The sequence below is a fragment of the Colias eurytheme genome, chromosome 12 (genome assembly GCF_061535395.1).
Source record: "Colias eurytheme isolate Ceu_HAF_F1 chromosome 12, ilColEury1 Martin Lab GWU primary, whole genome shotgun sequence".
Classification (NCBI taxonomy): domain Eukaryota; kingdom Metazoa; phylum Arthropoda; class Insecta; order Lepidoptera; family Pieridae; genus Colias; species Colias eurytheme.
The window spans coordinates 4,360,579-4,387,880 of NC_142991.1; the positions used below are offsets into that span (position 1 = coordinate 4,360,579).

The window sequence follows — 27,302 nt, forward strand, 5'->3', positions numbered from 1 at the left end:
TTAAGTATTAGTATTTTAATTATATATATGTATTTGAATTATGGTCTAAATGTTAACTGTCTTAAATAGTTCGTCCGATTTCTCCTATTATAATATGTCTATGGAAATTTCAATACAATGCTTGCGGTAGATAGTAATATCGCCTTCAAAGCTCTATACCGTTGCATGGTAATGTTCAGTTGCTACGATCAAAGGTGTTGTTTAAATAATGAACACTGAATTTATACATATATTAATTGAAACAAACTGATAACTAAGTAGTAAGAATTTACATTATTTAACATACGCCTTTTGGGCCGGTAACAACTGCTGTTATTAACACAAGAAAAGAGGAGAATCTTGACAGAGTGGTAGGTAGTGGAGTAGTGGAAATAGCAGTGTATCTTATCAGAGAACAACTTGTTATGCACTGCCTCATTATGTTAAGAATGTCCTGCATATCATTTTTTATTCTTATTCCCCTGTTTCATAAAGTACCCTATCCTAAAGTCATTACTAGATAATATTGTTTTCCATACGGAACATTTCGAACAGATACATTCTCTGCGGGAAACCTGTGGTGTTGCACCAAATGTCACCTCATAGAAAGCGCCTTTAGTTTTCTTATAAACCGGTCCCACTTCTAATCTACATCGTTCGACAAGTCTAGCCTATATTGCACTAATTGCTTGCCTTATCACAGTAATAGTGTGTGATTTCTTCAATTATTTAGTTGGGGTACATTGTAAATACCTCGGTCATGATAATTATTATGTATGAGCTGTTGAAAGTAACTATCGAGTTTCCTGATTGCCTTACTTTGTAGAATCTTGATTTAATATCTCTCTACTCTCTCTCGACTCTATTGCGTAAGATTTTTTCATAATCACGTACACAGAGTTAAGCATATATATAATTTATATATAAGTATATATAATTTCAAATGTTTCAGTCTATTTTTGCTTTAAAAGTATTCACTGTCTGGACACAAAGTCAACAACCCGTGGAATATTTAAATAACAAATGTCCTCAAATAAAACGAGTCATCGGTGTCGAAATTCGAATACAGTAATAACATTATCTATACTAAAGAAAATTTAAACATATTAAAATAATTTAATTCAGTTCGTGTTGACTGTTGACATGGTTTATATTGATCATGTTATTCTTGATTTTAATAAACTTCAAGAATTACAAATCCAATACTGTTTATACTTACTAATATATAATATTACATATGAAATATGAATTAATCATATTTTTAAAACGACATCAGTATTCTAGTGTAGAGGTCAAATAGCGGTCGTTTTGGTCAAGTGCGTTGATTCTGCTTCAGACAATGCCAAGCAACATCACATCATTGTAAATCGTACTATTAAGGTCATGAAGAAGGATCCACGGAAATATAGTTATTCAATTGATACTATTTAGAATCAATTGTGTAGGCAATTTATAACGCAAATTTCGCCTGGGTAATGTATTCTGCTAATACTAAAGCGTTGTAAATAAAATAACTTCAGTACATTTCAATAATAAATCTATAAATACACTCTTTACCTATTCGGCCTAAGCATTTCAAAGATAGCGATATTATTCGACAAGTACAGAACTAACAATTAACTTATTTTAATATAATTGTTTAAAAACATGTTAATCAACTGCGTGACTGCACTGCGCGTGTTTTAACGGTGATACTTTTTTGGACATTTAGCGGGTCAAAGTCAAGGTCATATTATCATAAATAAATTTTTTTCGCGTCTGTCGTTAATTCCACCTAAACTCATAGATTAGATTCAATGTATGAGTACATCTAATCTGTAATTAAAATATTAGTATTGTAACTACGTAACATGTTTTTGTAAAAAATAGGTATGTTATCTATAAAAATGATGTGCTTTCTTTTAAACTTTTTTTACTTATCTTTGACAATTAATTTCATAATGTTAAAAAATTTCATAATATTTGTCATGACTTTATCATTACTTTACTAAATTACTATAGTGTGTCATTTCAGACAATTTCTGCATATTTAATTTTTCACGCTTTTCGCTATCCTGGTGATGGATAGCCAATCAAGCATTTCAAACAAAGCACTTGACAAATCATATTTCAAACACATCTTTTTAAAAACAAAAGAGTCAATGTGTAAGTAAACAGCCTGCCTTTATAGCTAGAGAGCTAGCGCAAAGCTACCTGTATGTATTTGACCAGACCTGGATTTTTGTGTGTTGATTCCCCTATACCTACTATACATGAGATGAGGAGTCACTAAGCCCAGAGTGGTGGACGGGGCGCGCGCTCAGGTAAGACAGGTGGAAATTTTTGGCGAACTTTGAAACCATTTGACCACGTCTGCCATTTTGATATTTGAAAATAGATTATTATTACTATCGGAAAATAACAATGGCAGACCATTGTCACGCGGATAACATTCTGGCAGACACTTATGAAAGTGCTGAAAAAAATACAATTTTGAAAGTATTTGACCAGATCTGCCATTCATATATTTTATTTATTAGGGTCTTAAAAACTTATTTTCGAAACGGCAGACATTTTCATTGCGTACAGACTTCAGCAGACAACAAAAACTAGCTACTACATGGTCAGATCTATGCATACAGTACTATCTCTGTAGCTATTTTTTTCCATATATATCAATATTATTCTCACTCTAGCCTATAGTATTTTTATTTTATATAGTTACTAGCATTCAAATAGTCTAGGTTTTATACCTGAGAGGGCTCTTTTCGGTTCCCACTCTAACGGTTATTGCCAGATGTTTTCAGTACAGATTAGATACTAGCAGATACATCACTTCCATGCAAAAGTGAAAATTACTACGCTATAAATAGCCTAAAAAATCTTAATAATAATAATTACGCTTCACAGCAAGAAGAAATGTACCATATGTACCCGCACAAAGTCGATATTGTGTTGCCTACCGTTCGACTCAATGGCTAGGGTTGTAACTACCTTTAATAATTATTACCAAACTAATAAACCGAGTGATGCGAAATAACCATAATTCTTTAAGAGTTTGATAAAATGATCAGGCAGGTATTTTCTTTAATCCTTCTCTGAATTATCGGTTACTAAATTGTATCGTTGAAATTATTCTTAATCGCGTAAATTTAATAAATAATCATATGGAAAACACTTTTCATTTGTTTTTTTACTTTCACGCCCAACTACTATACAATAATTACGTTGTTTCGGTATTTTGACGAGAAAACGCAGGAAACATCCGTTGTATCATTTTAGATAGATTGTATATTTTGTATCTGTAGAATTGAAATCAAAGCTATGTATATGTTGTCTCCATTCTTTTCTTATCGGATTGTTGATCCCAATGCGAATGCGTCACTTAAATTTTATAAAAGACAATTAAGAACATCAAAAATAAAGTGATACGTAAATATTTCACAGTGCAATATATTATGTAATTAATAATAATTATATATTTATGAAAAAATAATTACATCAGATTTAATAATCGCAATTGTTTTGAATGTACATATGAATAAATGATTACATCATAATAGTAATAATCACAATTGTTTTATTTCCCATTTGTTGCAACCCTAGCATATTTTCATGTAGCAGCAGAAGTACCTACACTGGCGGCGCGGCGGCCGCGGCATCGTGCGACATCAAAGGCATTGCCTTACTAGGTAAGTTAATAATGATTAATTCTTTAATAATTATTTTTGACTTTACTCATTTCTTTTATTATATAATTTACGTTTTACTTTTACAGAATCAATGGATTATGAAGACGAGTCACACAACGCCATACGATAGTGATGATGAATGAACATTTCAATAAATGCATGCGTGTTTTTTTTATGTTGTTTTGTAATTGTTAATTGTTTCTTAAATAAAGAAATAAACTAAATATTTAAATGATGATTTGTTATTTGCAACACAACTTTATATTTGAGATTCTTTACAAATGTATTTAGTTTTGTATCATCAAATTTATAAATTTTATTCCATAGTTTTCAAAATTAAATGTAAATGACCATAAAAACATTAATAAAGTAAATCATTGATGTAAGGTCAGGGAACGTAATACATATATACATCTGACCATGTAGAAGCTAAGTCTTGTTGACTGCTGAAGTCTGTAAAGTTTTGTTGTCTGCTGAAGTCTGTACGCAATGAAAATGTCTGCCGTTTCGAAAATAAGTTTTTAAGACCCTAATAAATAAAATATATGAATGGCAGATCTGGTCAAATACTTTCAAAATTGTATTTTTTTCAGCACTTTCATAAGTGTCTGCCAGAATGTTATCCGCGTGATAATGGTCTGCCATTGTTATTTTCCGATAGTAATAATAATCTATTTTCAAATATCAAAATGGCAGACGTGGTCAAATGGTTTCAAAGTTCGCCAAAAATTTCCACCTGTCTTACCTAAGCGCGCGGCTCGTCCACCACTCTGGGCTTAGTGACTCCTCATCTCATGTATAGTAGGTATAGGGGAATCAACACACAAAAATCTAGGTCTGGTCAAATACATACAGGTAGCTTTGCGCTAGCTCTCTAGCTATTAGCTATAAACTCATGTAACATTGAATGTTTTGATTTGGCAGTTTATCAAAGTTGTAACGTTAGCGTTAGTCTATGGCATGAAATGAGCCGTAAAGTCGTTTGTAATATTTTCAGTTACAAAGACGCACTAAAATAGTTCACAGACGCATCTAGACATAACTAGTGGCTCATACACGGTTTATAAATAATTGTAGCCCACGTGTTTGGCACCAACTTACCCTTTCTTAGTGCAAAACGCCGATTTGTCATTGTGACAAAATAACTTACGTAATGTACACGTAGCATTAGCTCAAACAATACATAATAAAATATAATTCACCTTCGTAGCACAACTAGCACGGACCAACGTTCATCACATGGTACCTAATCACACGCTGCGTACCTATCTACAGATACTGATATAATAAATCTGAAGAGTTTGTTTGTTTTTTGTTTGTTTGAACGCGATAATCTCAGGAACTACTTGTCCGATTTTTAAAATTATTTCGGTGTTAAATAGCCCATTTATCGAGGACGGTTATAGGCTATATAGTATAATATATCATCATCCTAAGACCACCAGGAGCGGAACAATGCGGGTAAAACCATAGGTAGTTTTTATTTAAACTAAGATAAGGATTAGTAGGAAATTCGTTTCAAACAGATATTTAGGAAGTACTAGTACTAGGTCTTATAATATTTCATTGGTCATCATGAGTTATCAAGATATATTTCAGTATCTGTATTGCTGTTACCCGTTAGATAAAAATATAAAATGTATAGGAAGTGATTAATTTTTATTAATCATATGTATAATATTATCTTGTAGGTATCTATTTAATTTAATCATGTTTGCAGTTTTGCTAAAACAGGTCCAAGGTGAAAAATATAATGAGAAATGTATTGGCTTTTTAATATTATTTAAATAATAATAATAAAAAAATGTGTAACGATATTAAAGTTGAATTTAAATACCTCCTCAATAACACAATAAGATTTAAATTGATTTGTTTGCTGCTTTAAAAAATAAAACGAAGGTGCCTTTGAAGACGTAAATATCATGTTCTTCATTGCCAAATGTAATCCAGTAAGATACAAGAATCTTATATGTCTAAATAACAAGAAATTCACTGATATAGGTATCAACTTTATAACTAGATATAGGTAATAGGTATTATGGCATATTATATTATATTTTGTGATTATGGTCAAATGGGACACGGTGATCTTGTTCAATAATTTTGCAAGATATGTAAATTATTATCGACGAAATTACGACGCTTAAATAGGTAAATATGTATATATAGAACTAAGATATTTCTGATCAACACAGTCCTCTTAAATATATTCTATAAATCAATACTGTAATGATTGCATAAATTATTACCTTCTTGATTGTGCCCATTTAGTAAACAAGGTTCATTCGAAAATTTCTGGAACGATTGAATAATTCGCTTTGAATTTAACTTATGACAAATTGAATATAGAAAAAAAAAATCCCTCTTCTCGTTAGTTGATTAAAAGAAATAGGTACCCAATGAAATATTTTCTGCAAATAATATATACAATTTTTTTATTATATTGACAATGAGTCAATTTAATTGACTTTTCAATTAAAAGAACTTAAAGTGTTGTTTTTGTTTATTTATTTTTCGAGTAGGTATACCTTTATCACAATAGAATTGTATAAACGTTTAACTAATGATTTCATTAGAAGAAGACAAACAAAACATCCGCTTATTCAATTATTATCGGGAATTTAAATAATTATAATTTTGCCAATATAATCCAAAGAAATTCCCTTATCTTGGTTCAATGACCGCTTATCAACCTCTTGAATGAGCGTTTCATGACGTTTTCTAATGCCTGGTATAACAATGGATTTATTATTATCTCAAAGAAGAAAATAGGAGAATAATAACGTTTCTTCCTTCATTAAATAACAATTAAATAATGACATTTAGTTGTTTATCAAAATATCAAGTTACATTCAATTACAGATAGGTAGGCATATTGATATAATTTATTTGGGTACTTTGATAAAAACGTGTTACTAATTTTTAATTATGTTTTATCAGTATTCTACAATCTTTTGGTTTTATATAGTCTTACTAAATACATAAACGTATATCTATTTATGAAACTTAAATGACTCTGAAATAAATCGTAATACGAAACTTATGAGTTTGTTTGAACGCCCTAATCCCAGGAACAACTAGGCCGAGCTCAAAAATTCATTCACTCTTACACTTTCATGTACTTTTTAAGGTTAGCAGAGTTCATTACCCGATACGAACCAATGAATAATTAAATAAAATTTTAAGTCTGTTTACGCATATTTGAAAGCTAACACGTTTGGGCTGACTACCACATTCGAAAGCAAATATTAAAATCCATAATTAATGTTAGATGGCGATGTCATTCAACTATGATTTGTTGTTTACTAATTGCAATTCAAACAGCTAGGAAATTAGAGGGAAAATCTATAAATTGTACGTAGGAGTAAAATAAATCTTTTTTTTAAATATTTCAATGGTATGGTACTTATTAGTATTTATTTGTAATATGTACCTATATGGACAATATGTATAGTAAAGAAATGTTTGTACAATTAGGTATAATAAGAAATGTATAATGTGTACAATATGATATAGCTACTAGAAAAATTGTCTTCAAGCTCAATTAGGTGTCAGTTAATTAATTCCATATTAGATATTAAACCAATAACTATATACAGGTAAATTAGCTTGGAGAAATTTTTGCGTTTGTAGTAGTGTATGGTCAGCAAATAAAATAAAACAACATTTTATTTTTAGTTTTTATTTTATACAGGGTTACTTGTAAAACACCAGCAACCTCGCAGGACAAGATAGCTAACATCATAAATAACAACATTTGTTCTACGACTTTTGGCATAACGCAATAAATTATTTTTAAATGATTTTTTAAACTTTTATTGTACTCTCCTTACATTTGTAAGTCTATGTTCTATTAATTATCGGATGGACGACGCGACGCCCCCTTCCCCCTCTCGTTCGCTTTTTGTTTACGTAATTTTTGGGAGGCGTAGAGTTTATAATATTCAGACGGAAAATTAAATGAATATTTATTTTTGTATGAAAATAAAATCTAACAAATTATCAAAAGTCGAAATGTTGTTACTTATGATGTTAGCTATCTTGTCCTGCGAGGTTGCCGGTGTTTTACAAGTAACCCTGTATATATAAGGGATTTTAAATTAAACTATATGTGTTTCTCCTCTGAAAAAGATGAGACTTTATTTTAATATTTGCACATTTAACATACATATAACTTTTACATTAACAATGTTACTAAAATGAAAAATTTACTAACCTGAAAAAGAAACGACATTTAAAGTTTAATTCTTTAGTTTGAGAAGTCAAAGGCTTGCCTCGACCATGTTTTAACACTGGAGCCATATTGAATTAACAATATAAAGTTACAACACTTACACACAAATTAAACACTAGTTATGGCCCTGCCTTCATACAAAACTGCTGAATACGCCGTTCGCACGGGAATAGAATGTGGATGCGATTTCCCTTATAGCATCCAAGCTTACGTCTTTATAATTATTAAACTGTATAAATTCATTCTTTAACTCCGGTCTGCATCGTGCAGACATGGGTGTAAAAGTCTCATTTTAGCTATTAAATGTAGTTTTTAAGTACATCTGAGTTTTCATTTGGGGCCTCCGGCTGCGGGACATGTAATTCACTTCAACAAATATTATAACAATAATAACAAATAATAACAACAATCAACAAATATAAAATTTATCAATTAAACTACGTACATAATAATTATAATTTTTGAATGAAATGTGCTTTATGTTCTAACGCTACCAAACGACTGCACGTGGCACCTGCGGACAGCGTAAACTGGTTTATTCTGGTTTTGTGCGTGTTTCCACTTTCCACTATCAAGTGACGATTTATTTATTTGTTTTGTTTCGTAATTATTATGGTCAAATATTAATTATGAAACAAATTATTATGGACACGATATTTTATTGTTTCACGGTAGTCGCCTTGTCGTTTGCTCAAGGACGTAAAATTGAATGATATATTTTTTTTTATAAAGTCAAAACCATTTTCTTTCAAATAAAAACTTGTTTTTATTGAAAACAAAAGTGTTGCTAGGAATAAGTATAAAGTTAAATAGTAATGTTAGGATATCAAAACATTTTTGTATAGGCCAGAACGATATAGTGGAAACGCGCTCTAAGATCTGAGTAATATACACACCACTACATATGCAAAAATTTCTCCAAGCTAATTTACCTGTAGGTACGTATATTATTGGCTATATTTATGTTCTGTATATATTCTTTTGTTTTCTGTCCTTTAACGTTCCATCATAAACAAAGTGGAAACTGGAAAGCAATTAGAAAACAAAATATGGCATACATGTGCAAGTGTATTGGAAATATTTGCTGTTTGCTTCCGCTCTATGACTCTTCAGAGAAATACGTTTTGTATGTTTGCTGAATGCTGCGAATTACATAAAGTTTACACGTGACTTTAGAAATTCAATTTTATGTAAACACGTCTTATCATGAAAACAAGTCAATAATAAACACTCTTATCGCCGAGGTATTTGTGTGCATCTTGACCCGATCTATAATAAATCATAGTGCTCTATAATCTACCATAATTAGCTACATTACTAATTTCTTCGACCATGGAATAATGCGGAAAATATTTTATGTAACCTCATAAGTTGTAAATATTGTGAGTTTTGTTTATTTACGTATTGATAAAATAGACTTTGTGTGAAACGTTATTACAAAGGTTAAGTACTGTCACAGAATAATAACTAGTAGCTAGCTACTGTATAATAAACTACGTAGAAAGTGTTAATATACTGCAATACATCTTTTATTCAAATCGGTCAATAAAATAGGAATAATTTATGGCTCTAGTCAAAAGCCTTTCACGCAACTCACGAAGTAACCTCCTGTAAAATATTTACTACTAGCGGTCCGCCCCGGCTTCGCCCGTGGTACATATTTACGTTTTCTCTACATAAGAACCATCCTCGTACTTCAAGGAATATAATAGAAAAGAATTATCGAAATCGGTTCAGCCGTTCACACGTGATGCCGTGACAACGCAAAACGGGTGCAGACCCGCCGCCTTTTCATAGCTCCCGCCGCGAAGCGCGTCGAACGCGGCAACTGATACACAAAAATAATCCTTATGGCATGATTCTGTATTCACGCGCGATGACTTATAGGGTATTTCATGTATAACTTTGGTGTTTCTACACCGATTTACATGATTCTTTTACTATAACCTGCCCAAGAGTATGAAGAATAATTGTGCCAAATTTGGTTAAAATCCGTCGTGTCGTTTTTGTTTCTATAACGAATATACAGACAGACAGACAGACAGACAGACAGACAGAGTGACAGACAGACAAAAATTTTACTGATTGCATTTTTGGCATCAGTAGCGATCCCTTATCACCCCTTCATAGTTTTTTTTTAAATATATTTCATGTACAGAATTGGCCTCTCTACAGATTTATTATAAGTATAGATTTGAATGTCAATCTTCTGTAATGGTGTTGTACTTTAATTTGATCTGTGGTACGAGCTTGACCTTATTTGGAACAATACATGTGCGAGAAAGTGCCTATTCAAAATTTTTAATTGTTAACAAAATATTGTACATGAAATTCAATTTACTCATGTAAGGGTAATGTAGTTAGGCATAAGTATTTAGAGTAATCCTTATGAAACCTATGCTTCGACGTTTTTTGTTCGGACAATGGAGTTATGGGTATTCATAGTTACAGTGTAAGTAAATTCACATTGGTACATACTCTCAACTCTAAAGTCATATGTTATGTATAATACTAAGTTTTATAGTGTTTTCTTCTAGTTCTTAAATGAATCACGATTCAGTACTTTGATCAAAGTGGAAAGTACCGGAGTTATCCCTTTGAGACATGCCGACTTTGATATATTTTATTTCTATGATGTTCATTGTCTTCAGTTAAGCCCACTCCATTTATATCTAAATCGATTTTATTTTATCGAACATTATCGGGATCGTCCTATCTGAATTTGTAATGACATTTTTATTACTGATCCTTTGAAAGCTTGAAACATGCTTGAAACTGATATAAGTTTATTAACTTATCATCATAGTCATCCCTAAATGGAGGATTAGGATGCGAAATAAATTATAATATATTCGAGATTAGGAGACTATGTCATGTCTTTAGCTAGTATAGTCTTGTCTTAACAGTAATTATATTTTTGTTATGCGAGATAATAAACGCACATACGATTCTCAGGTGCTACCTATAATTGAATTCCTCTGTAGACTAATGGGATCAAGAGATTGACAAGGAACAAATCTACTTCTTACTCTCTCAAATTAGCCAGCATCCGTGGCGCGATCTGCTCATCATGTTATTGCGTTTGTTATCTAGGAGTGACATCATATAGACTACAAGCCCGCATAGGACAAAAATATGGGTCAAATGAACCACCAGGGGACATATCTAGATCGATAGCAGAGCAAAAAATAATAAGATTCATCACTATGCCGTCACTTGTAAGCTGTCCAACTGAGTGCAGATGAGAATTGAAAAGTACAGGTAGACTCGGTAAATTTTGGTCATATATTTTTGTACGGCATTCTTAACCATCGATAAATCCATTAAAAATAATAAGAAACCGCTCAGTGCCGTACAAAAATGGTGGTCCACCAAGTCGGAATTTTTATTTAATTTCCGAGAGTTACCGGGGGTAAATTTGGTCATTTGACCATGTACGGCATCTGTGTCATACTATTGCTATACTGCTTTTAATCCATTATTCCGCAACGCCGTACAAAAATCATGGGGACAAGGGGAAAAAATCGAGAGTTGCAATCCCCTCTCTTTCCCCACTCCACGGGGTCATTTGACTAAGTACGGCTTCGGTTCCAAAACATTATCTAGCACTCAAAAGTACTATTAAAAGCAATGCCGTCAAAAAATAATTGTTCTTTTAAATGTATACCAATAATCATCTTAATTTCATCGAATTCTTGATATAAAGAGCTGTAAGGTCATTTGACCCTGTACGGGAACTTTTTTTTTAACATGATATTGTAAAATTCAATTGTTGTATAGTATTGCCGTTCAAAAGAAACCGTTCTAAAAAAAGTTATAGAGAAATGCAAAACCAGAAATTTTGTTAAAGTTTAAACATCGTAGATTAATGGAATATAATAGTTTTCTACACTTTATCCGTTGTTTTAAATAGTATTAACATAGATAAATTAGGAAAAAACGATGCCGTACATTTTTGTGCAGACCACATCTTTTAGGCTGATGAAAGCGACGAAAGCTACAATTTTAAGGGTGCTTTATGGCCATTTGATACAGTACGGCATTAACATATTTTTACCCAACTACGGCTAAGCAAAAGGAGGGTTATGGTTGTTTACAGGTCATGTATGTATGTTCATCTATTCCCTCGTAACTTCTAAACTACTTATCAGAATTCGACAAATGACATATCATTAGAAGCGTCTGAATTGTTCACTGGATAACCAGCGACCAGCTAGCTAAAGGCCATATGGGGTTTCACAAAATCTAATGTGGCGCCCTCTAGCGGACAAAACATACAGAGTAAAAAAATAAAGTTAAGATAAATATGCAGTATTTGGTATCATTTGAAAGCGCTTTTTCTTGTACATTTTGAATATGTATATATTACTAGCATTTGCTTGTGACTTTACCTGTATTCATGGACTGATTGCATATAATTCACATCTTTTCGTTCATAGCTTTTTTATTAGTTCATCAATTTAACGGAGTCCATTCCACCTGACTCCGACTTTCCAAGGTGATAATTAACCACCTCGAGCTTCTTAATATTAATGTATATTTATATTTTATTATAAAAATATAAAGCAAACATTTCGTTATATGGATTTTTTTCTTTTTCAGATTTTTCCCCTTTGAACCAACGAAAATGTACGGCACATGAAAAAATATTATCTATGCATAAAATACTTTAAAAATAAATTTATTTCGTGTTGTGTCAAATGACCCCCTGGAGTGGGGAAAGAGAGGGGATTATAACTCTCGATTTTTTCCCCTTGTCCCCATGATTTTTGTACGGCGTTGCGGAATAATGGATTAAAAGCAGTATAGCAATAGTATGACACAGATGCCGTACATGGTCAAATGACCAAATTTACCCCCGGTAACTCTCGGAAATTAAATAAAAATTCCGACTTGGTGGACCACCATTTTTGTACGGCACTGAGCGGTTTCTTATTATTTTTAATGGATCTATCGATGGTTAAGAATGCCGTACAAAAATATATGACCAAAATTTACCGAGTCTACCTGTACTTTTCAATTCTCATCTGCGCTCAGTTGGACAGCTTACAAGTGACGGCATAGTGATGAATCTTATTATTTTTTGCTCTGCTATCGTTCTAGATATGTCCCCTGGTGGTTCATTTGACCCATATTTTTGTCCTATGCGGGCTTGTAGTCTAATAGGTGCATTATTTATAAACTGAATGCGCGGGTTGGGTGCGTTGACAGATCTCAATTAGGGCAGTCAGTATGAAATCGTAAGATTCTGCCTGCCTGCCTGAAGCAACTATGATAAGAAATTGGATTTACGATCCAGTTTGTTAAGGTTAACGTTGTAAATAGAGATGCTGATTATATTTTTGCAATACTGTTGGAAATTTCACATTCCGATTCATGAAGTTAACCCATGGAGAATAAATATGTATCTTTTTATTAGCAGTCTAAAAATTCCAGACTTTTCTTAGATTTATTGAATATGGTAAAGTATTGACCCTACTGAATTGAATAATAACCCTATTTAATAATAGCGTATATTGCACTTCATAATGATTTATCTGCACCTGTAAAAGTGACCTTATAGAGGTTTCTAATCGTTGCATTTTTGTCTCGTAAACACGGCCCCCTTTTTATTACACGCTTTATATTAGCTTCACCTGTATGTTTGTATGTTTGTAACCGACTTCTTTGGGCGCGATTTTGACCCACTTTAAACGGTCAGATTTCGTTCAAACTTTGTAGATTTATTGAGGACCGATGACAATACACTAATTTGATAAAATTTTCTATTTTTTAGTTCGGTTTTCTATAAAAAGCGTGTTTTTTAGTTTTTTTAAACTACTTATTATTATTATTATCAAGGAAACAAACAAAACATAATGCATTGTGATAGGTCAGTTCATACATAATCAGTACAGTTACTTTATTTATTAAATTATCCTTTGCTTTTACGATTTTAATAGTTTACATATTCAATTGAATATTATGCGTAATCAATTTATAAAATATTTAGTTTTAATTATTATTATTTTTATTATGTATTATTTTTATTAGGTACCACTAAACATTTAGTTGTTTATTAGATTTTTCGCCTACCCACAGCTATTGACGTGCACAAATTACGTATTTTGGCACCAAATACTTAACACGTGAATGGAGTAGTTTGAAGTTTCATTTCATTTCATGTAGGTAGTTATATTTGTTTTTACGTTCATAAATTACCTGTTTATATCTTATACACATAATGCATCATTGTTTTAGTTTACAAAGTCCATGTAACTTGTCAGTTGTCTCAAGAAAAGTAGCTTTTATTAATAATATTCATATTCGTATTACTGCGAACTGTTTTGGTATGTTACTTTATGTTTCAAATTAAATACTTTTAATTTTTTTGTGAATAAATTAAAAAATGAACAGTTCAGTGAATAATGATTGAAATATTTATTCCTCATCGTTAAGACGCTTGTTGATAAATCCATATTGTTGATTAATTTAAATACGCATATATTAACAACATATTAACACTCATTGCAACATACCTTAATCCTTAAATAGAATTTAAGGTTAAATTATACATAAAATAAATCATCACTTAATTTGTAAAGTACACTAGCTTGACCATTAGGAGATATCTCTTGTTGCCTTGACAACGACATATAAAAACTTGCTATCAGTTGAGACTTGATGATGTTTTCACAACGAATGATCTGTAATATAATCTAAGAGAAAATGTTATAGATATAGGTTTTGTGTTAAATTGAAAATATTATATGGTTCTTTTACGCATCTGTGTTGCTTGTAGTATGATGATACCTTAGAAATTTTAAATTGACACAGTTTCGTTTAAAATAAACTGCCATACTACGACCATGCTCTTAATCTTTGTCTAAGGTTTTGTTAAATATTCGAGCAGTAAGTGTATCTTGAATTTATACTATATACTTATGTATATACGTATTGTATGCGGTGTAAATCATGAAGCGTGTACCTAATTTTTCGATAACGCAGAATCTGGGTTAAAATTTAGTCTATGTCTTCAAAATTCAAAATAAAAGGAAACTTTTCTTGAAACCAGTTTGACATCTTTAATTTTATTACTACTTATACTACTAATAAAAAATAGGATTACTCTATAAATTCTGTGATCTAAACCATTTGTTCTCGGTAAACGAGTTAAATCGCTATTTATTAGGTAGGTTGCTTCTTCTTATTAGGTGCTGTCACCTAGATTACCTACTATGTAAATTATTCTATTTTAATGTAATGAAGCCTTTCACTTGACCTGTAATGAATTATTTTATTGACATTGTACAAATTAAACATATGGTACAGAGTCTACGCAATTTTCTTTACGATATAAAATTTGTATATGTCGTGGCCATATCGTAGATTTGCTCATTTCATGATATGATCGATCATTTCACGAAATGGTCGCATTTCATGAAATGGCCAACACAGTTTGATCAGATCGTTAAATCGTCAACGTTTCACGATTTGGCCATCCACATTTGGCCAGATCGTATAAAATATAAAGAGTCCATAAAATATTAAAATTCAGAATATTCTAAAAACTTGTTTAATGTCATCTAAGTTAGTGCCGCGGCAGCGGCCGGCGAATGCTAGAAGCGAATCGTTTTTGCAATAAAAAACAGTTAGGTTAGGTTAGGTTAGACTTTGATAAACAACGCCAGAAGCGGATCGCTTTTTAAAAAAAAAACAATTATAATACTATAGTAGGATATATAAATATATATCCTAAAAGAAAAAATGCGTCTTAAATTATTTTATTTAAGACGCATTTTTTCTTCAATACATATTATAAGATATCCACATTTTCCATAGTACTCGAACCGTCGTAAATTTTTTGCTATGACTTATTGTTATTAAACGAATTATGAAGTTTTTAACTGCGAATAATTAAATTTTCGCTAGCGGCCGCCATCTTATCACATAAACACAGAGCTTGCAGCGCCTCTACCAATGATTAATGTAACTATTTTATGATATGATCAAATAATTTTGATCATTTCATGAAAAAACCGCGCGTTTAGTTGGCCATATCGTGAAACGATTTCTTATCATTGGCCAAACTAAATTGGCCATTTCACGAAATGCGACCATTTCGTGAAATGGCCAGTCATATCATGAAATGAGCAAATTTACGATATGGCCACGACATATATAAAACGTGTTTAATAATATCTTCATGAATATAATACTCATATTGTTAAAGGAGCCATATATGGACGTATACATAATATATTAAATATAACTAATAACTAATAACAGAAGATAGGTGTTTATTATCAATGAAACGTTTTTGTACCATTATAAAAACACTTAACAACAAATTTAATTTAATCATAATTAATAATCACACATGACGAATATACTCAGCTTCAAAATTACGTTTAGATAAGCTTCACAATTTTATAAAATATTTATGTTTATATCATAGTTACTTTCGATCTGCGAGGTGCGTGCCGACTGCTGATCATACCGCAGAATTTTAATTTATCTTATCGAGGTCGTTCACTCTTGACATTCAATTTGTATGTCATGATAGTCACGATCGAATTGTCTCACCATTGTATAATATGCAACTGTGCAATTTAGTACCCAACTACTGCAGTTCTAAAATAAATGCCTATTGTCTTATTCAGGTCAAAGGGGGTAAGGTGTTTGACCAAATATACTTTACTCTTAAAATATTAAATTTTTTAAAACGTTTAAAAATATAGTTGACATGAAGTTTAACAGGCTGATAAGATTTATGATTAAAAAACCATATAGATAGGCTATCTTATTTAATCGCATTCCTAGTTTTGCAATTTCAAAAATGTGTCGTATATTGTGCTAATTAAGGCCTCTTTTTTTTCAGACGCAGATGAGTGGTGATCGCGCCGGCTCCCAGTGCGGTCTGACATCGCTATTGCCCATGTCTTGTCGCGGACGCGCTGCGGCGTTCGCACGCGACCTACACTCTAGACTTCGCAACCTAGGCGCCGCGCAAGATGGAGAATGTGTACGCGAGAACACCTGGCTCACGCGTGACAATGGCCCACATCGACCATGCACATCTACTCAACGGGAACTGGATACTTTCTACGATTTTGAGCTGGAATGTGAAAGCCCGTCTAGTCCCGTAGATGAAGATGATGCCCCTTTACCTCAACGACTTTCAGAAGATACCGAACCGCCTTACTACGACGTCGACTGTGACGAACTCAAGGAACAAACCAAATTAATGTTAAAGCAACCCGACAATGGTAAAAATGGATTTAAATTCTCAACAGCTTTTTACACAGAATCACCCATCAAAATTCAGCCTACGCCTAAAGAAAATGGGCATGCAGATAAACCATTATACTCTCCAATAACTTTCGAAGGTTGTGCTCGACATAATAGCTACGATGAAATAGATTGTTCGATATTATCACCTATTACCCTCGGGGAGAATGGCAGGATACACTTACCTAATCACATAAATTCTACCGTTGATAGTGATTCTGAATTCGAATCGGCTAAAAGCGAACCTTCGGATGCCATTGAAGATGATTTACAAAACGGAAAAAGCTTTGAAAACGATATCAGTGCTGATGTAGAAAACTTATCTCTCATTGATGTAGAGCTTCCGGATGAAGAAACTATAGTTGAAACAACAGAGATTGCAGAACCTACCAGTAAAGTCAACGAAGAAGAAACCCAGCTTAAAGTAGTCAATTCGGAAGTATGTGTAAATGAAAAAGAGTCTTCGCCTGCAGAAATTGAGCAATCACATGTAAACAATGAGTCTCAAATGGACGAAGAAGCTGAGGATGATAGACCCCAGCGAGTACGTCGCTGTTCATCATTAAAAACTGGAAAAACGCCTCCTGGAACACCAGGACGTAAAAAGATTGTACGATTTGCAGATGTTTTAGGTTTAGATCTGGCAGATGTGAAGACATTTATGGATGAGATACCTGTAATTCCAAAATCCGCTTACGATGATCTCGCTGGATGTGATGTACAAAATTCACCACCAGTGCGACCAACTCCAAGACTTGGTGCTCTAACGCTAGTTCCGCTGTTTCAAGTGCCTCATGATGTAACTGAAAAACTCGAAAGACAAAATGTTTGTTTAGAAAGCGCAAGAGAGTCTGATGGTGTTCACGTCACAGTATGTGGCTCGGTTCGCGTAAGAAACTTAGACTTTCATAAGACTGTCCACATTCGTTATACAATGAATCGATGGAGAACTTACACGGACCTCCAGGCGACGTACGTTCAGGGCTCATGTGATGGTTACTCTGACCGCTTCCAGTTTGTTTTATACGCACCATGTATAGCTTCAGGACAGAGGTTGGAAATAGCAGTGAGGTTTCAGTGCAAAGGACAGCAGTTTTGGGATAATAATAGCGGAGCAAACTACTGTTTTGATTGCTTAGCTTTGGGTGCAACACTAAATCCATCTTCGCCCTCAGGGGCTCTTCACCCCACTCTGGACTGGCATCCCTCCTTCTACTGATGCGATCTAGCTAGCTTGAAGCGTAAGAGAAACGAATACGTCGATGGCGTTTTAGAAGAACATTGGTGGAGTATCTGGCAGGTCCTGGTTCGACTGTGTGTATGCAAGGCGGCTCGCAGGACGCCTGTTGCTAGTCACATTCCTGTGCCTGCTTCCATTGCTGTCGGTTCCTACACGAGAGAACTTGGCGTACTAAATTATTGAGGCTTCAGATGTAAAGCAATGTTGTGATATACTTAAGATTAGATGTAGATACTATGTAACGAGTGAACGACTCGTGAGGAGTGCCATTTGCAATAATTATCACTTATTTTGATGATTTTTCATTATTTGTTGATAGATGTACGTCCGCGGGACAATAAAACTCAATTATAAGTGTAAAGTCAGTTATGGGAGAGTAAGGATGACGCATGCGAGCTGCCCTCATAGTTCCTTTGTAATGTTCGTATGTATATAGGTTGAGAGGTGATTTTGAAAGAATAAATATTTTATTAGAATATTAAGGAAACTTTTAGCCTTATATTAAGCAGTATGTTGAAACATCACCTAGATAGACTGTTATAAATAAAAAGTAGGTATTAAAATATTAATCTAAATAAGAGATGGCAACGTGTCATCTATATCATATTGTTATTTTAATGAATGTTGATTTGAGATATAACTCGTAAATACAATGTATAGATAATGTTAATTAATCTTTGTAAAAACGATTTATCAACTCTGTTTCACATTTTTATGGTGTTTTAACTGATACTGTTTTCTATTTTTATAATAAACAATAAAACATCAATCCATGACAAATATCTATAATATATAGTTAAGTTGAAAAAATATTTTGTTTACTGATATTTTGAGATTCTATTTTATAATGAGACTATTAGGAATTATGAAATTAAATTATTATTATTATATTTAAGAAATCAGCAATATTTATTAGGAATCATTTTCTATATTATTTGTACCTGAATTCTGTAATGCGGCCATTTTAATTTTTATTATTCGGTTTAAAAATTAATATGCCTTTGTACTGATTTATAATTGATTATTGTATTTTAATTAAATTAATTGACCGTTGTTTTATTGATAAACAATTCTAATAAACGAATGTGCATAATATTTAAACTTGCTGTTTCATTTACCCGTCTAACATGTTAATAGGTACCTAATAATACAACATATATTATTTCTAAGGGTAGTGATACTTAATCGCTTTATAGTATACTAGCGACCCGCCCCGGCTTCGCACGGGTGCAATGCTGATACTAAATACACTACAGAAAAATTGTGAACGTTGTATAGGTATAAAAATATAGCGGCCCGCTCCGGCATCGCAATTCGCACGGGTATAAAATACATAGCCGGGCGGCCGCAAACGTTACGTCCCGCAATTTTTAAATCTGTAATATCTTCGAAAATATTCACTTAAATCATGCGGTGTAAAGGGCCATATAGATCTATATTAAATGAACAATGTATCCATGGTATTTAATTGCTTAAGGATTAATGCTGTATTGGTTAAAATCGCTTCGAAAATTAGCCATTATTTGTCGTAAAAAGTAAATGACAAAAAAAAGTTATTGTGGGTTATCCATAAGAGATAGACATATACCATCGCGGACTTTTCTGTAGACCTTTTCAATGTGTATAATACTTAGTACATTATTTTGATAAAACTCGTAGGGTTCAGCCTGCGTTTGCAATGTAAGCGGAATAAATGTAATTTTTTACGACATCGCATTAGAAACCTCAAAAATAACAGTACTTCTCCACTACATAATGGATCTTATTATACATATAAACCTTCCTCTTGAATCACTCTATCTATTAAAAAAAACCGCATCAAAATCCGTTGCGTAGTTTCAAAGATTTAAGCGTACAAAGGGACATAGGGACATAGGGACAGGGAAAGCGACTTTGTTTTATACTATGTAGTGACTAGCTGTGCCACGTACTCCATTCAAACAAACAAATTATTCAGCTTTATAATATTAGCACAGACTAATAATAATATACTTTATTACTTATTAGTATAGATTTTGAACACAATACAAATAGTTACCTAAGTGTTACCACAGTCTAATAATAATATACTACGTATACATGCTACAAAATTAAATTATCATTATCAATTCAAAATAAAGGACATTTAAGCGTAAAATGTATAAGACATAGGTACACTTAGGACATGGTGACAAATATATCTAATACATAGTTAGGAACACCGAACTGGAATACTACCTAAAATTAGCTTATATATTTTTACTATGAATTGTGCATTGAATGGTCTCATCTCATAAGTTAAATAATATCACTTATAAGAAAAGCGATCAGCTTTAAAAATTTTAAAAGAAAAAGAAAATGAAGTTATCTTGACAGTGTTCCTATCATGTTTTTTTATAATAAAAAACAAAAACTAAGAATAACATCGACCTGAAGAGCCATCTAGCGATAGAAAGTAGAACTGAGAGTTTAAGTTAAATAACATTACAATATTATCAAAAGCTTATGAATGATCATGTCGAGACAGTCGAGTTGTATGCGTAACTGTAAAATGGATATAACGAGTAATTCTTAACTACATAAATATCAATAAATATGGTGGAAAAGTATAAATAATGACGAATTTATTCAATTAATGATAGTACCTATGTATTGATTGAGATTGAGTTAGACATACCTACATATAAGCACTTATTCATCCAAACACGCTCATATGAAGAAACATATACCAATTTGTAAATATGTAAGTATATCCGTACTGAGTAACGCGCGTTGTTTAGCAACAGATGTTATGAAGAATGAAAATAGTAGACGCCTATCAAAATGTTAGTAGCAAATGTATTGTGTTTATAACTTAAATATAAATCGACATTTATATACCAATAATACACACACACACACAACGTGGTAATTATTTCAATAGATAATACGATATACTACGAATAAATTCTGGGTCCTAGAGAACGCATTTCATATTTAATGTCCTATCCGTTAAGGAATTTATCCACTTGCAATTTCTTGATGCTACTGGAGCTGTTTGAAGATTTACTTTATTTATTTATGGCCGGTTCTTTACAGTTTTAATTCCATTAGTTACAGCACAATACAAGTTACAACTACACTTCATAGAGGCAGTCAATAAAATAAGTCAAAATAAAATAACATTATGTACTTGTAAATCCTTTATTATTTACGTAAAGCTTAGTTTAACAGACTAAACATATCACAATTATTGGACGATAAATACAGAATATAAATATTGAACAGTCATAGAAAAGTCAAAAGTCATAGATTCGTAACTCGACTGTTTTGTCTTTTGTAAAAGTTATGTTTAGTGTTTTTTTTTCTATCAACTAATGTTTTAGTTAGATGATGACAACACACGCTTAAATATATCACAACTTAAAATTAATATTTACAATCATTTTTAGTCATAATTTAGATTTTCTTAATCAAATTTTACTAAAATTATATTGCCAAGTGCCAGTAGCTTTAAGAAAGCATAATTTACATCTCGTTATTACTATATTACAACAAAGATAATATAGATATTAAAAATAATAAAAATTAAAATGCTACGAGGTCGTATAGTACCGTTTCACTTTTAATATAAATTTGTTCCAACAGCATACTTAGCTTTGAATATTTAACAAAATATATTGATACATAAATATCATAATATGTCTGTATTTAAAATACAAATTTCTACTCAAATTTAAAAGATAGGAATTTGGTATTTATTATATCTATAGCAATCTTTAATTACTTTTGGACACCAACTAGAACTTTAACTTTTAAATCAAATTGAGGAAAAAATTTCATAAATTTTCATTTATGTAATAAAGGGTTCCGTAGCCAAAATGGCAAAAACGGAACCCTTATAGTTTCGTCATGTCCGTCTGTCCGTCTGTCCGTCTGTCCGTCTGTCACAGCCGATTTACTCGGAAACTATAAGTACTACAGTGATGAAATTTGATGGGAATATGTGTTGTATGAACCGCTACAAAAATATGACACTAAATAGTAAAAAAAAGAATTGGGGGTGGGGCCCCCCATACATGTAACTGAGGGATGAAATTTTTTTTTTCGATGTACATACCCGTGTGGGGTATCAATGGAAAGGTCTTTTAAAATGATATAAAGTTTTCTAAAAAACATTTTTCTTAAAGTGAACGGTTTTTGAGATATCAGCTCTCAAAGTCGTAAAAAGTATGTCCCCCCCCCTCTATTTTTATAACTACGGGGTATAAAATTCTAAAAAAAATAGAGGTGATGCATGCTAATTAACTCTTTCAACGATTTTTGGTTTGATCAAAGTATCTCTTATAGTTTTTGAGATAGGTTGATTTAACTGTAATTTATTATATTTGCTGCTACGGAACCCTTTGTGCGCGAGCCCGACTCGCACTTGGCCGGTTTTATTTTTGTATAATAAGGTCTGAATTGTTAAGTTTAGAAAGTCTTTTAAATTCTATATGTAAGTATCCGATATCCAATATAATCCAAAGAAATTCCCTTATCTTGGTTCAATGACCGCTTATCAACCTCTTGAATGAGCGTTTCATGACGTTTTCTAATGCCTGGTATAACAATGGATTTATTATTATCTCAAAGAAGAAAATAGGAGAATAATAACGTTTCTTCCTTCATTAAATAACAATTAAATAATGACATTTAGTTGTTTATCAAAATATCAAGTTACATTCAATTACAGATAGGTAGGCATATTGATATAATTTATTTGGGTACTTTGATAAAAACGTGTTACTAATTTTTAATTATGTTTTATCAGTATTCTACAATCTTTTGGTTTTATATAGTCTTACTAAATACATAAACGTATATCTATTTATGAAACTTAAATGACTCTGAAATAAATCGTAATACGAAACTTATGAGTTTGTTTGAACGCCCTAATCCCAGGAACAACTAGGCCGAGCTCAAAAATTCATTCACTCTTACACTTTCATGTACTTTTTAAGGTTAGCAGAGTTCATTACCCGATACGAACCAATGAATAATTAAATAAAATTTTAAGTCTGTTTACGCATATTTGAAAGCTAACACGTTTGGGCTGACTACCACATTCGAAAGCAAATATTAAAATCCATAATTAATGTTAGATGGCGATGTCATTCAACTATGATTTGTTGTTTACTAATTGCAATTCAAACAGCTAGGAAATTAGAGGGAAAATCTATAAATTGTACGTAGGAGTAAAATAAATCTTTTTTTTAAATATTTCAATGGTATGGTACTTATTAGTATTTATTTGTAATATGTACCTATATGGACAATATGTATAGTAAAGAAATGTTTGTACAATTAGGTATAATAAGAAATGTATAATGTGTACAATATGATATAGCTACTAGAAAAATTGTCTTCAAGCTCAATTAGGTGTCAGTTAATTAATTCCATATTAGATATTAAACCAATAACTATATACAGGTAAATTAGCTTGGAGAAATTTTTGCGTTTGTAGTAGTGTATGGTCAGCAAATAAAATAAAACAACATTTTATTTTTAGTTTTTATTTTATACAGGGTTACTTGTAAAACACCAGCAACCTCGCAGGACAAGATAGCTAACATCATAAATAACAACATTTGTTCTACGACTTTTGGCATAACGCAATAAATTATTTTTAAATGATTTTTTAAACTTTTATTGTACTCTCCTTACATTTGTAAGTCTATGTTCTATTAATTATCGGATGGACGACGCGACGCCCCCTTCCCCCTCTCGTTCGCTTTTTGTTTACGTAATTTTTGGGAGGCGTAGAGTTTATAATATTCAGACGGAAAATTAAATGAATATTTATTTTTGTATGAAAATAAAATCTAACAAATTATCAAAAGTCGAAATGTTGTTACTTATGATGTTAGCTATCTTGTCCTGCGAGGTTGCCGGTGTTTTACAAGTAACCCTGTATATATAAGGGATTTTAAATTAAACTATATGTGTTTCTCCTCTGAAAAAGATGAGACTTTATTTTAATATTTGCACATTTAACATACATATAACTTTTACATTAACAATGTTACTAAAATGAAAAATTTACTAACCTGAAAAAGAAACGACATTTAAAGTTTAATTCTTTAGTTTGAGAAGTCAAAGGCTTGCCTCGACCATGTTTTAACACTGGAGCCATATTGAATTAACAATATAAAGTTACAACACTTACACACAAATTAAACACTAGTTATGGCCCTGCCTTCATACAAAACTGCTGAATACGCCGTTCGCACGGGAATAGAATGTGGATGCGATTTCCCTTATAGCATCCAAGCTTACGTCTTTATAATTATTAAACTGTATAAATTCATTCTTTAACTCCGGTCTGCATCGTGCAGACATGGGTGTAAAAGTCTCATTTTAGCTATTAAATGTAGTTTTTAAGTACATCTGAGTTTTCATTTGGGGCCTCCGGCTGCGGGACATGTAATTCACTTCAACAAATATTATAACAATAATAACAAATAATAACAACAATCAACAAATATAAAATTTATCAATTAAACTACGTACATAATAATTATAATTTTTGAATGAAATGTGCTTTATGTTCTAACGCTACCAAACGACTGCACGTGGCACCTGCGGACAGCGTAAACTGGTTTATTCTGGTTTTGTGCGTGTTTCCACTTTCCACTATCAAGTGACGATTTATTTATTTGTTTTGTTTCGTAATTATTATGGTCAAATATTAATTATGAAACAAATTATTATGGACACGATATTTTATTGTTTCACGGTAGTCGCCTTGTCGTTTGCTCAAGGACGTAAAATTGAATGATATATTTTTTTTTATAAAGTCAAAACCATTTTCTTTCAAATAAAAACTTGTTTTTATTGAAAACAAAAGTGTTGCTAGGAATAAGTATAAAGTTAAATAGTAATGTTAGGATATCAAAACATTTTTGTATAGGCCAGAACGATATAGTGGAAACGCGCTCTAAGATCTGAGTAATATACACACCACTACATATGCAAAAATTTCTCCAAGCTAATTTACCTGTAGGTACGTATATTATTGGCTATATTTATGTTCTGTATATATTCTTTTGTTTTCTGTCCTTTAACGTTCCATCATAAACAAAGTGGAAACTGGAAAGCAATTAGAAAACAAAATATGGCATACATGTGCAAGTGTATTGGAAATATTTGCTGTTTGCTTCCGCTCTATGACTCTTCAGAGAAATACGTTTTGTATGTTTGCTGAATGCTGCGAATTACATAAAGTTTACACGTGACTTTAGAAATTCAATTTTATGTAAACACGTCTTATCATGAAAACAAGTCAATAATAAACACTCTTATCGCCGAGGTATTTGTGTGCATCTTGACCCGATCTATAATAAATCATAGTGCTCTATAATCTACCATAATTAGCTACATTACTAATTTCTTCGACCATGGAATAATGCGGAAAATATTTTATGTAACCTCATAAGTTGTAAATATTGTGAGTTTTGTTTATTTACGTATTGATAAAATAGACTTTGTGTGAAACGTTATTACAAAGGTTAAGTACTGTCACAGAATAATAACTAGTAGCTAGCTACTGTATAATAAACTACGTAGAAAGTGTTAATATACTGCAATACATCTTTTATTCAAATCGGTCAATAAAATAGGAATAATTTATGGCTCTAGTCAAAAGCCTTTCACGCAACTCACGAAGTAACCTCCTGTAAAATATTTACTACTAGCGGTCCGCCCCGGCTTCGCCCGTGGTACATATTTACGTTTTCTCTACATAAGAACCATCCTCGTACTTCAAGGAATATAATAGAAAAGAATTATCGAAATCGGTTCAGCCGTTCACACGTGATGCCGTGACAACGCAAAACGGGTGCAGACCCGCCGCCTTTTCATAGCTCCCGCCGCGAAGCGCGTCGAACGCGGCAACTGATACACAAAAATAATCCTTATGGCATGATTCTGTATTCACGCGCGATGACTTATAGGGTATTTCATGTATAACTTTGGTGTTTCTACACCGATTTACATGATTCTTTTACTATAACCTGCCCAAGAGTATGAAGAATAATTGTGCCAAATTTGGTTAAAATCCGTCGTGTCGTTTTTGTTTCTATAACGAATATACAGACAGACAGACAGACAGACAGACAGACAGAGTGACAGACAGACAAAAATTTTACTGATTGCATTTTTGGCATCAGTAGCGATCCCTTATCACCCCTTCATAGTTTTTTTTTAAATATATTTCATGTACAGAATTGGCCTCTCTACAGATTTATTATAAGTATAGATTTGAATGTCAATCTTCTGTAATGGTGTTGTACTTTAATTTGATCTGTGGTACGAGCTTGACCTTATTTGGAACAATACATGTGCGAGAAAGTGCCTATTCAAAATTTTTAATTGTTAACAAAATATTGTACATGAAATTCAATTTACTCATGTAAGGGTAATGTAGTTAGGCATAAGTATTTAGAGTAATCCTTATGAAACCTATGCTTCGACGTTTTTTGTTCGGACAATGGAGTTATGGGTATTCATAGTTACAGTGTAAGTAAATTCACATTGGTACATACTCTCAACTCTAAAGTCATATGTTATGTATAATACTAAGTTTTATAGTGTTTTCTTCTAGTTCTTAAATGAATCACGATTCAGTACTTTGATCAAAGTGGAAAGTACCGGAGTTATCCCTTTGAGACATGCCGACTTTGATATATTTTATTTCTATGATGTTCATTGTCTTCAGTTAAGCCCACTCCATTTATATCTAAATCGATTTTATTTTATCGAACATTATCGGGATCGTCCTATCTGAATTTGTAATGACATTTTTATTACTGATCCTTTGAAAGCTTGAAACATGCTTGAAACTGATATAAGTTTATTAACTTATCATCATAGTCATCCCTAAATGGAGGATTAGGATGCGAAATAAATT

General features: G+C 32.1%; 1 protein-coding gene across 3 annotated transcripts in view; it reads left to right on the forward strand.

Annotated features, from left to right (window-relative positions):
* LOC149903930 (glycogen-binding subunit 76A-like) overlaps nucleotides 1-19,451 on the forward strand; it is a 44,635-nt gene extending 25,184 nt beyond the window's left edge. For 2 of the 3 annotated variants that reach the window (XM_090107845.1, XM_090107844.1), the window contains exon 2: nucleotides 16,745-19,451. In XM_090107845.1, coding sequence (XP_089963971.1) covers nucleotides 16,745-18,373 — 1,629 coding nt within the window. In that variant the 3' untranslated portion in view covers nucleotides 18,374-19,451. The remainder of the gene's footprint in view (nucleotides 1-16,744) is intronic. The other variant, XM_090107843.1, reaches the window with a different exon arrangement.
* Nucleotides 19,452-27,302: the final 7,851 nt, after the last annotated feature.